This window comes from Pelobates fuscus, chromosome 6, assembly GCF_036172605.1.
Source record: "Pelobates fuscus isolate aPelFus1 chromosome 6, aPelFus1.pri, whole genome shotgun sequence".
Lineage (NCBI taxonomy): Eukaryota > Metazoa > Chordata > Amphibia > Anura > Pelobatidae > Pelobates > Pelobates fuscus.
Window position 1 is genome coordinate 59,992,757 of NC_086322.1, and position 12,460 is coordinate 60,005,216.

Below are 12,460 nucleotides of genomic sequence, written 5' to 3' on the forward strand. Positions count from 1 at the left end.
TATGAATGCAGTGTGTATGCAGTGTGTGTATGAGTGCAGTGTGAATGCAGTGTGTGTGTATGTATGAATGCAGTGTGTGTATATAATGAATGCAGTGCAGTGTGTGTATGAATGCAGTGTGTGTGAGTGCAGTGTGTGTGTGAGTGCAGAGCATTGGTGGGGGTGGGCATTTTATTAATTATTATTATTTAATTATTATTGTAATATATATATTTTTTAATGTTGTTATTATTTTTTTATTATTATTATTTTTATTTATTTTTTTGTCCCTCCTCCCTGCTTGTTAGCTGGCCAGGGAGGGGGGCTCTCACTCCCTGGTGGTCCAGTGGATGGGCTGTAGGAGGGGGCTGTAACTTACCTTCACCGCAGCTCCCTTCTCTCTCCTCCGTCCGTGCAGCTCCCAAGTCAGCTTCCTCTGCAACTCTCGCGGCCGCGCGGAGCGTTGCCACGGTAACCCGTGGCAACGCTCTGACCCCGCGGCTCTCGCGAGAGTTGCAGAGGAAGCTGACCTGGGAGCTGCATGGACGGAGGAGAGAGAAGGGAGCTGACAGGAGCTGCGGTGAAGGTAAGTTACAGCTTCCTGACAGCCCCCGGTCCTTGTCTGTATTATGGCAATGAAAATTGCCATAATACAGACAACTGACTCGAGTATAAGACGAGTGAGTGTTTTTCAGCACAAAAAATGTGCTGAAAAACTCGTCTTATACTCGAGTATATACGGTAATTAAAAAGTAATAAATCCTGCCAAATGACGCTTCCCCAACACCCCTTAAAAAGAAAAGTACAAATCCCAAAATCCACAACATTAAATTGTCGCTTAAAGCTATATAGCTATATTTGTGAAAGTAATATTTAGACTTTATCTGTGTTTTCACATTTATCTAGCACTATAAATTAATTTTGAATGCATAATAATGTGCATTCTAAAAACTATAGCCATTTCAGCTCACTGATTTGATTATAGCGCAAAGTGTCTATGGGTGCTATCAATCTGGTTTGCAGAAAAAAAAGACGTGCTGTAAGTGACGATGGAGCACATGTGGTTTCACGCAAAGCAGAACTGTATCACGGCTATATTGAGGGAGGGTACTAGTAAAGGGATCAATCACTATGGAAACCTATAGAATGTCTTGCACTAAGTCTCATACTTCTTTTGCATTGATAAATCTCCCCAAAAGTCCATGTCAATGAGCTGTGGTAGTTATTGTGCTTAGACTGGTCCCTTTTGTACACCGAAACCTTTTATAGAAAAAGAAGTGGTAAATATATGAAACAAGATTTTTTTACATGTTGTGTTTGAGCTCTGGTTGTAATGTGTTTTAATTCTCCATAGACACGTGAGCAATTGCAAGCTGATTTAATCCGCTGCCAAGCAAAGATTGAAGACTTGGAAAACTCCCTGTGTGAAAAAGGACAGGTAATGCCTGCCAATGGGTCTCATCACGAGAGCAAGTCCCTGCTTCTTTGTACTATTGTCACTGTGCTGCTAACTTGCTATTTTTGCTTGTATTTATAATGCGTCATACATAACCAGTCATGGTAATAAAACTTTTTAACACATTTGGAACCAATATATATATATATACTTTACATGTCATGAAGATCCTTTTCGATTAGGATTATCAGGCAAAATATTTAGAATTTTAACATTAAAGGGATACTATAAGCACCAAAACAACTTTAGCTGAATGAAGCAGTTTTGGTGTATAGACCATGCCCCTGCACTCTCACTGCTCAATTCGCTACCGTTTAGGAGTTAAATCACTTTTGTTTGTTTATGCAGCTATAGCCACTACCATAACCCCAAAAGCAGGACAATCCCTCTTTAGCTTCCTGGTGTTCTGCATCATCAATGTACCTGTGCTGTGAGGTGGGCACCAATGCCCCATCAGGACCCTTCCACCTTTCCCTGAGATCCCTAAGCAATTAGATGGAGGAGGTATGCACACCTTCCCTGGATGTGACTCAAGGAAATGGTTTCATTTTCAAGCTGTACAGTGTATTTACGTTGGATGTTTTTTTTTCATGCTCTGTAAATTGAACTTTACATTCCCAACATACAAACGAGTACCTGAATTTCTCTTTGTTTTCCTTTAAGTACACTCCTCCCTTACCAAAAGAAGGTTGCTTCAGTCCGGAGCCTGTCATTCTGGCTGTGTCTTTATCCATTACATGAAACTCTGTTCAGCAGAGGTTTATGATCTATTTTGTTCAGCTTCCATCTGCAGTTCCACTCATTACATAGAACGACTGGAACTGCTCAGTTAACAGTCGCTGCTATCAATTTACTTTTAGCTTCTTTGCAATTTTATGAACGGAGGTGTGCATGCCATAATCTGTCGAGAAGAGAAACTGCATGAAGTTTGACAAAAGAATGAAAAAGCTCTTCTTTGCCATGTCTGCATTAGGGCTGCCTTATCGCTGCAATGATTTTTACATTTAGTGCACTTATATGCTACAGTAAGAGCAGATAGTTAAAGGAACACTATAGTCACCTAAACAACTTTAGCTTAATGAAGCGTTTTTTGTGTGTAGATCATGCCTCTCAGGTTTCACTGCTCAATTCACTGCCATTTAGGAGTTAAATCACGTTGTTTCTGTTTATGCAGCCCTTGCTACACCTTCCCTGACTCTGATTGACACAGCCTGCATTAAAAAAACAAAACTGGTTTCACTTTCAATCAGATGTAACTTACCTTAAAGGACCACTATAGGCACCCAGATCACTTCAGCTTAATGAAGTGGTCTGGGTGTCAGGTCCCTCTAGGATTAACCCTTTCTGCTGTAAACACAGCAGTTTCAGAGAAACTATGTTTACAATAGGGTTAATCCAACCTCTAGGGGCTGTCTCATTGGCAGCCGCTAGAGGCGCTTCCGCGCTTCTCACTGTGATTTTCACAGTGAGAAGACGCCAGCGTCCATAGGAAAGCATTGAGAATGCTTTCCTATGAGACTGGCTGAATGCGCGCGCGGCTCTTGCCACTCATGCGCATTCAGCCGATGACATCAGAAGAGGGAGGAGAGTCCCGGCGCTGGAAAAAAGGTAAGGGATTAACCCCTTCCTCCCCCTTCAGCGCCACGGGAGTGGGACCCTGAGGGTGGAGGCACCCTCAGGGCACTATAGTGCCAGGAAAACGAGTTTGTTTTCCTGGCACTATAGTGGTCCTTTAAACAATTGTATCTCTTTCTCTGTAAATTGAACTTTAATCACCTACAGGAGGGTCTTGCAGGGTCTAGGAAGTTATTAACATAGCAGGGGATAATACAATCTAAATTAAACAGAACTTGCAATAAAGGAAGGATAAACTTTAGATGACTCTTTACAGGAAGTGTTTAGGAAGGCTGTGCAAGTCACATGCAGGAAGGTGTGACTAGGGTTCATAAAGTGATTTAACTCCTAAATGGCTGAGAATTAAGAATTAAGTGAGACTGCAGGGGCATGTTCTATACACCAAAACTGTTTCATTAAGCTAAAGTTGTCTTGGTGACTACAGTGTCCCTTTAATGCTAGGTATTCTCTGCTCTATAACCTTTGAAATTATTCAAAATTTTTGCTTTCAGCGACCCTTTAAATTGTTTACCTCATTTCCTATGCATACATTAAAAAAAATCTGTGTGTAAAATGCATTGTAGGGTTTAAATCTGTGTTCACCTGTAAATGCACTCTGCAGTGAATTTTATTGCTATAGATGTTATGATGTTATTACATCACTGTGCTTCCTACATCATCCTCTACACCTGACAATATATTAATATCAAGTACCTAATATTAGGTATGCTCACCCTAGGCTTCAGAACAGCAATAGTCATTTATTGCTCATTGAGCAGGGCCCTCAAGCCGTCTGTTGCTGTTCATCCAACTTGTCTCGTTACCATTACATGTTTATTCATCCACCCATTGTAAAGCGCTGCGTAATTTGTTGGCGCTATATAAATAATAATAATTGACATGCAGTAACATTGCAATGCTGTGTAGTGAGATATTGGTTTTCTTCGAGAATAAAATCTCCATTTGTTTGAAGGATGGCCGTGGAAGAAGTTTTACTTTATCTTCAAGTAGAGTCTATGGAGCCTTCTACTCCTGGAATATGAGAACATTATTCACATTACCTGCTGCCTCATCTTCAATTCTGTACCAATGTGTCACTTTTCTAGAACAATTCTAGACTGTGCGTCATCCTGACATCATTTCTAGTGTGGAAGCCTCCGTTGTGGGATCTTATTATAGTCAAAATGGAACTCCTACTCTATTGTTCTGGAGTCCAATGGTCTCGTTATTTAAACTCACCATAAACTAGTCATTACCCTGTTGTGGTCGCCTGTTACCCGAGAGTGCACTTTGTTTTAGTGTTGGTTTTTTGACTTTGGCTTGGATCTTGACTTTTTTGTCTGTTACCTGTTTCCTCTGATTATTTGCTTGTTACTTTACTTTCCTCTTCTTCTTTGACCCCTGTCTGCCCTGCGTACTCTCTACCTGTTTGCAGACGGTTTCCTCAGACTATCAGTACCTCCCCATTGGGAAAAGTGAGTGAAAAAGGTATGCATGTTTTTCACCCCCTTTTCTCAGTGGGGAGCTACTGATAGAATACCTGTCAGCAGTGCCACGACTCTCTGAAGCCTCTGGCATCTAGCAGTAATGCAGGGGCAGAGAGTTTGGGTGCCGGCTTGCAGAATTTGCGGTGAAACTGCTTAAAGGGAATCTCCAGTGCCAGGAAAACAATCAGTTTTCCTGGCACTTCAGGATTCCTCTCCCTCCCACCCCCCAATCCCCAGTTGCTGAAGGGGTGAAAACTGCCTGCCACGTCTGCCACGTCGCTGCCTGCTCCTCCCCCGCCGCTCCACCTTCTGCCTACGTCGGCCGGTGGGCGAGACTGATCCCGCCCACCGGCCAAGGAGACCGCATGCGCGGTAGCGCACCCCATAGGAAAGCATTGAAAACCATTTTCAATGTTTTCCTATGGGGAATTGAGCGACGCTGGAGGTCCTCACACAGCGTGAGGACATCCAGCGACGCTCTAGCACAGAAAACCTGTGCTATAGACCAGGAAGTTCCCTCTAGTGGCTGTCTAATAGACAGCCACTAGGGGAGGACTTAACCCTGCAAGGTAATTATTGCAGTTTATAAAAAAACTGCATAATTACAGTTGCAGGGTTAAGGGTAGTGGGAGTTGGCACCCAGACAACTCCAATGGGCAGAAGTGGTCTGGGTGCCTACAGTGTCCCTTTAAGGGTTTAACCCCTCCAGATAGATACAAACAGTATGGAGGATACAGCTGTGGATCTACAAAAAAACAAACAATAATAGTATACTGTATATACATAAAAAGAGTGTGCATAATGGGTATAACTCACCAGAAAGATGAGAGTAACTCGCCCAAGGGTGCCTCCCCCGATCTGTGGGGGGCTAAATCCACTTCCTTACTCACAGGTACTGGAGCCGGACTCTGGATAGGTGGAAAAATATATTGCTTTATTAAAAATTATATGATCAAATAATACCAGGTCCTACGCATTTCGTCCTATAAGGACTTCCTCAGGGACATCCTGTTATGTAAAGCTACAACAATGTGGTAGTAGCCACAATAAAAACAAATTATACAAATCACAGGTAATGCTTGTGATTTGTATCATTTGTTTTTATTGTGGCTACTACCACATTGTTGTAGCTTTACATACCAGGAAGTCCTTATAGGGCGAAACGTGTAGGACCTGGTATTTTATCATATAATTTTTAATAAAGCAATATATTTTTCCACCTATCCGGAGTCTGGCTTCAGTACATGTGGCAGTGAGGAAGTGGATTTAGCCCCCCACAGATCGGGGGAGGCACCCTTGGGCGAGTTACACTCATCTTTTTTGTGAGTTATACCTATTATGCACACTTTTTTTATGTATATACAGTATTATACTATTTTTTTCTTTTTTTTTTTTGGTAGATCCACATCTGTATCTTCCATACTGTGTGTACCTATCTGATATTTAAAGGGATAACCACTGGGATGTCCCTGGAGGAAGCTGTAACAACTGTCTATTAAGATAAGTGTGTTTTCACCATCTATCATTTATTGTTGATGTGGGTGATCATAGCCTCCAGGTAAGAATGGACCTCCTTGTACTCGAACAAATTAATTGCCTTGTTATGGTTCCCAGAGTGATCTCTGAAATCCGGTCATTCTAAGGAACAGTAATATGCTACGATCTTACCTTTTGGCTTTATTGGGGAGATATGACGTGTGTATCACTTTGATAATAAATACACCTGATCTTGTAGAAAGATTATTCATACAAACTTGCAAAATAATCCTAGGACTTGAATTGACTCCTCCCACATGGTAGGTGACAATACTACTTTGGTTCACCAGCATGTTGGCATCAGACATTGTGAGATATGGAGTCCTCCTGCTTTCTTTGAATGTAGCACCTAGGGGGAAATATTAGTTCTGACTCTTTATTTTTTCGACTCATCAGGTGCCCTGGGGTTGTGCACCATACACTGTTGTATGTCTTTGTACATTGGCAATTAATGCAAACCACTATAAATTATGTGATTTATTTATTTATTTATTTTTTTGTAGAGATTTCTTATACCTTTTTGTTTCCTCAAAATCTTTTTCTTAGGACTCAAAATGGGTTGAAGAAAAACAGCAGCTTCTCCGGAAGAATCACGATTTGATAGAAAAGGTAATATGAAATAGATTGTATTATAGAGAAATATACATGGAAATAAATATATGATCACAAGATATTACATAAGACATGGCTGCACTTTTTGTGAATGTGTGCAATGTCTTCTTGGGGAGTGAGGTTACAAGAATTGAGTAGTCATTAGTTGACTGGTGATCTGTGAATACAAACAGCCAAAATAATATCTGTCAATATATCAGATATCTGAAGAAAGGTCCTTCATGGGCACATTACCTACCTGAATCTAACAGCAGTTCATTTTTAAGTAAGGAAAATAAATTTGTTTAAATTTTTTTAAAATTTTTTTTTTTTTTGAGGTGAGAACAATGTTTTCATATGTTTCATGCTTAATTCATGTTTATATAAATTGGAACATAATATGTCGATAAATGTAAAATAAGAAGTCAGAACAAAATATGGTTGGAATGCGCTTTTTAATTCTGACTCTTGAACCCCATGTGACCCTATGTGAGTTGGTGCTGTACTTGGGAAAAGGCTTAGTTACTCCAGACACCACAACCCCATCAGTGATTTGAGGTGGTCATGGTCCCTGGAGTCTGTATGTGCAGCATTTTAACCCCTTTGGTGCCCTGGAGCTGTAACTGCAGAGTACCATCAGCCAGGCTGGACCAAGAGCTCCATGCTGGCTAACTTCAATTCTGTGCTAATTGCAATGCACAGACACACGTTGACTAAGACCAGTCAGCTGACCATCTCTGCCATTGAATGAGTGGCAGGATCGGTTAAACCTGCCTACAGAGGAGACCGGCAGGCCCATTGTAAAACAGTTTGCCCCAGTACCGGGGAACAATGCCAAGTTGCTCCTACCATCGTAACGACTATAGTGGACTGCAGTGGTCATGATGGTTAGAGTAACCCCCAAGAAATAGATAATTAGTTCATGGCACTTGCTACAATGGTTCTTCCTTAAAGCAAATCTGTTACCTTTGGAAGAGTACTTTGGAATTCCAAAAATAAAATGTAAAAGTAATAGTTTTTTTTGTTTTTCAACCCTTGCAATCAAGGGTTTGTAAAGTCCTTATAATCACTAGGCATAAGGCAGAGTGGCTTATGAATGTCTCCAGAAATCGCTTTGATTTTCAAGTTGAAGGTTCTACTCCCCTCAAAAAAATACTGTTTAGAGGGCAGCCTTTTCATACGGGGCACATGAGATCACCATAACTTCCCACCTACTAAATGAAAGTGCTGCTATGTGAGACAAAATGCTTAACAAGACTTCTCCAGCATGAAAGGTTCCTTACGCTATTCCACAGAGGACATCTTACATTTCAAAATTGCAAACTGTTTTTCCTCTTATCCCTTCCTAGAGGCCTACAGAATGTTGAATATTTATTGATAACATATTTTACCAGGATGGATACATTGAGATTTCTCTCGTTTTCAAGTATGTTCTGGGTCCACAAAACATTGCATTGTTACAATAGGATACAATATTACAAAAATACAATATACAAACTAATTATACACATATACACACACACATATAAATTTAATACATAACTGGTAATAAATATATTCAACCATGACAGGTGCATTCTGTGCTGAGGTATATTGTCCTAGATCTCTTAAAAGATTTTAGATTGAATAAAGATTTGACTGTGTTCCTGAGGTTATTCCAGAATTGCAGTGCTCTGTAAGAAAAGGAGGATCGTGCCACTTTATTTTTGTATTGCGATATGCTAAATATCGTGCTAGTACTGGATCGGAGGTTATAGGAGGTGGGAACAGCGGGGGAGAGCATTCTACTCCGGTAGGGTGGGAGCATCCCAAAAATCTCTTAAACACAAAGCTGGAAAGGAGAAGGGTGTATTAGGATTCCAGCAACAACCTGTTTAGCTCTTTTAACATGTCACAGTGGTGGGTAAAGTAATTACATTCTAGTACAAAGCGTCAGAACCAATTATATAACGTATTAAGTTTATTAAGTTGGCCTTGCGGTGAGGGTGCATACACTACATCCCCATAATCAATTACCGGCATTAGCATTTGTTGCAATATCTGTTTCCTTACTGTGGGGCTAAGGCAGGATTTGTTTCCGTACAGGGCACCTAGTTTTGGGTAAAGTTTTGAAGAGGTTTTTTAATGTGAAGGCCAAAGTATAGATTGGGGTCTAGCAACCTACCTAGATATTTAAAAGAGCAGACTGCTGTCAGTGTGCTATTTGAATTTGTTCTGATACACAATTGTTGATTTTGTAGTTTACGTAATTTAGGTACGGTTCCAAAGGTAATTGTAACGGTTTTGCCAGTGTTTAGGAAGAGTTTGTTATCCTCTATCCTCTTTTCTACCTCTGTGAATTGGTTTTGGAGCACAGCCTCAAGCTGCGGTAGCCTGGGATTACTAGTACAGTGTCGTCTGCATACGTGTACAGTTGAGGATTTGCAGACGTTAGGCAGATCATTTATAAATAATGTGCATAGCAGGGGGCAGAGTATGGAGCCTCGGGGAACACCACACGTGACTGGAAGAGGGGGGGGAAGCGCTATCAGAAATGGCTACATATTGCATACTGTCTGTCTGAAACATACGATCGGAACCAGGTTAGCAGATGATCACCAATGCCTGAGTTTTTAAGTTTTTGCAAAAGAATGCCATGGTCTACTGTGTCAAATGCCTTGGCAAAATAAATAGCTCCAGTTAAGTCTCCTTGTTCCATGCCAATTTGTATGTCATTGCAAACTTTTAAGAGGGCAGTCAAAGTTGAGTGATTTGGACGAAATCCTGAGTGATCATGGGTCAGAAAATTTGTTGATAATGTCACATATGTAAAAGTTTTAGTCACATCTTTCTACCAGTTTTCATGTTTCATTATCTGCCTCTAGATCTGCAGGTTTGAGGCAGAAGAGAGCCAGCTGAAGGATGATATACAAGACGCAAGAGACCAGAATGAGCTTTTAGAATTCAGAGTTCTAGAACTGGAAGTAAGAGATTCTATCAATAAACTGTCTTCTGGAGCAGATCTTGCTTTCGAACCTAGAATTAAATATATTTAATTAAGACCCTTCCTAAGGCAGTGGGTATGATGAAGGTGAGAGGTATTAAATTGAGAAAGATTAAAAAAACCAAAACAAAAAAACTAAAATCTAATTGCCTTTTTTAGCCTCTGCAAAGTTAAATGATCTGCATGAGAATGTTGGACTGTAGCCACTTCTTGTCTTAATATATTTAATAAAATATCCATATGCCTTTGTTTTCCAATTTTGCCATCTAATTTCCTGCATGTCTAACAAATGAAAGCCAACACTGTGAATCTTGTTAACGTGTTTTTTTAATGTTCTGTTTTATGTTCCCCTGCTTGTTTAATCTTGTTTTGATGAATGTTAACAAAAAATTAAATATTGTTTTAAAGTTTATATTTCTTATAATAAAGATATTATTTTGCACTCCACTTTATTTGCTTTAATTTCTACATGGTTAAATTAGTTTTTGGTTTTTGTTGTCATTTCTTTTTATTTTATTAAATTCACCATTTTGTTACCCTGCATGCTCATGGTTTGTTTTTTTATACACCATCCCAAAATTCTAATAGTCCACAAATACGCTAAGGCAGCATAATTGAAATATTAATGTAGAAAAATAAAAAAAAGTTCAGCGAGGATTATTATGTAATGGTTTAGTATTTTTTACATTAATTATTTAGACCACAACAATCTATTTTTTATGCAGAAATCAAATTGTCATTTTGCAAGGATTTGAGGATAACTTTGAAGCTGGAGAATGCACTGCTTTGCCATAACTGTTCGCAAACGTAAATTACATTTTATTCCTATATTTGACTTCCACCTTGTATTTTGTGTTCTATCCATCAATATATCGGTTTCCCCTTGTCAGCCGAGCAGTGACATTCCACAATATGTTGGGTCAGGAATCATGTTAAGTATTGTAAGTCTAGAATTGAAAGTGACCCTAGACTTCTTTTAATCCACAATCAGACTAAGCAATCGTCGGGGAATTGCCTGAGTGTTATGCACTGAACAAGACTCCACAGGTAAATCCCAGATGATCGATTTTGCTTCGGGTGTGGATTAAAGGGAATTTGGTTTGCACGAACCATCTGAAATACATTTTTTAAAGATCACTTTACATGGACATGTGTACTTATAGATGCATTTTACAATAAAACCCACCTTTGGGTTTTATATTGGCCGATTTATTTTCCTATAAAATGCCACTAGCTACAGAGTCTTTTTTGGGTCATTTTCTTGTCAAACATTAAACTGCCAAAGACACCACTAAAAATGCAGTCACCTGAAATATTCAGCTTTTAAATTCCACTTCTGTTATCTTTTCCACCCATTGTTTATTTTCTCAATTTTTGTAAAGGTTCCATTGATTTTTATATATTTTTTTTAGAGTCTGTGTATTCACTTTTTCATACTGTTAAAAAAAATAAAATAAAATAAAAAAGGTTTTTTTTAAATTTAATAATAAAACCCATATGTTTTTGTTTTACTGTTGAATTTGACCTCCAAAAGCATCTTTCAGAATTCCAAATTAAATTTGTTGTATTAAGTATTCGCTGTTGAGATGTGCTAAATCATATTATCTGCAGTACTCTGCCACAGCATGAGGAAACCTCCAACACAAAATACTGATCACTTAATCCCTTATTGAATACTGATTGCTTTCAGTGTGCTTCAAGACCATAATTTTGAGCAGGAATTTGGTCCAGGAGCTGAGAAAGCTGAATATTGTAAAGATCTGAATGCTTTTGTGTTTACCATCTATAATGATGTAATAGTTTACAAACCTATAACAATAGCCTAATGCATATAGGTGTTTTCATCCTATTTGTGTTTGTGAACGCAGAACTGATGAATAATTGTTATGCTTATCATTAATCTAATTCCCATCCCAATCTGGTGAGCCAAAGGCATTTCTGAAGGCCTACAATTAGTATTGTTTTAGTGTAGTGTTTTTTTTTTGTAACCAGTACCATACCATTGTTTTTTTTTTTTTTTTCTTTTCTTTTGTGTTTGTTGTTTTTATGGAAAAGCATATGGTGTTTACTTTGGTGGATCTGCTAAAGTTCAAAACTACAAATCTTCACTGCTGTCAGATTTACTTCAGTATTTTACCTAATGCGGCCTATTTCTTTCAGGCAGTTAATGAGCCTAGTTATACATATTATTAGGTTATTGCACTCTTATTTCTAACTAACAAAAAACTCAGTGAACAACAAATTGTTTTAAAAAATCGTTCTCCCCAGCATTTTTAGCCAAAGTAGGGATAACGCTATCTATTCTGTGCCTAATCAATAATCTTACCCCTAAAACACAAGTCATGGTAATCTGGTTTGACCATTGATTGATTTGAGAACCAAGAATTTGTTTGTAGCTGCTTCCCTGTCTGTCTCCCCATTAAGGAAGTACTATTTTGCAAGAAAACAGTCTGTTATATTTATCCTGTGTTGATGTATGCTTCACGTCTTTGTTTATTTATGGAAAGACATAGATAATCCTACAGTACTGGTGTTTCTAGCTGAGCTGTTCACCTGCTGCTCTCCAGCTTGTTCTCACTACTTCACTATAGGAGTCTAACCTAAATTGTTGGGTCGCAGTTGCCAAATCATTGGCTAAAGAGACAGGGTTTTGCACAATTTCTAGTTATTGAAAAAAAACCAAACCTAGGTCTAAATTGGATAAATTACTTTTTTCTAAAATGTTCAGTTCCCCTCAATATTGTCCAGTCATCTTTCAATGTTTCCCAGTTAAGTGAATAACCCTCGTTACATTCCAAGCTTCTGTTAGGTTAA

At 38.9% G+C, this 12,460-nt stretch overlaps 1 protein-coding gene across 11 annotated transcripts in view; it reads left to right on the top strand.

Moving 5' to 3' along the window:
• The window catches only part of JAKMIP1 (janus kinase and microtubule interacting protein 1), a 132,151-nt gene that overhangs the window by 85,143 nt on the left and 34,548 nt on the right, over window positions 1–12,460 (top strand). For all 11 annotated transcript variants that reach the window (XM_063457757.1, XM_063457751.1, XM_063457754.1 and 8 more), the window contains exons 11-13: window positions 1,334–1,417; window positions 6,619–6,681; window positions 9,528–9,626. In XM_063457757.1, coding sequence (XP_063313827.1) covers window positions 1,334–1,417; window positions 6,619–6,681; window positions 9,528–9,626 — 246 coding nt within the window. The remainder of the gene's footprint in view (window positions 1–1,333; window positions 1,418–6,618; window positions 6,682–9,527; window positions 9,627–12,460) is intronic.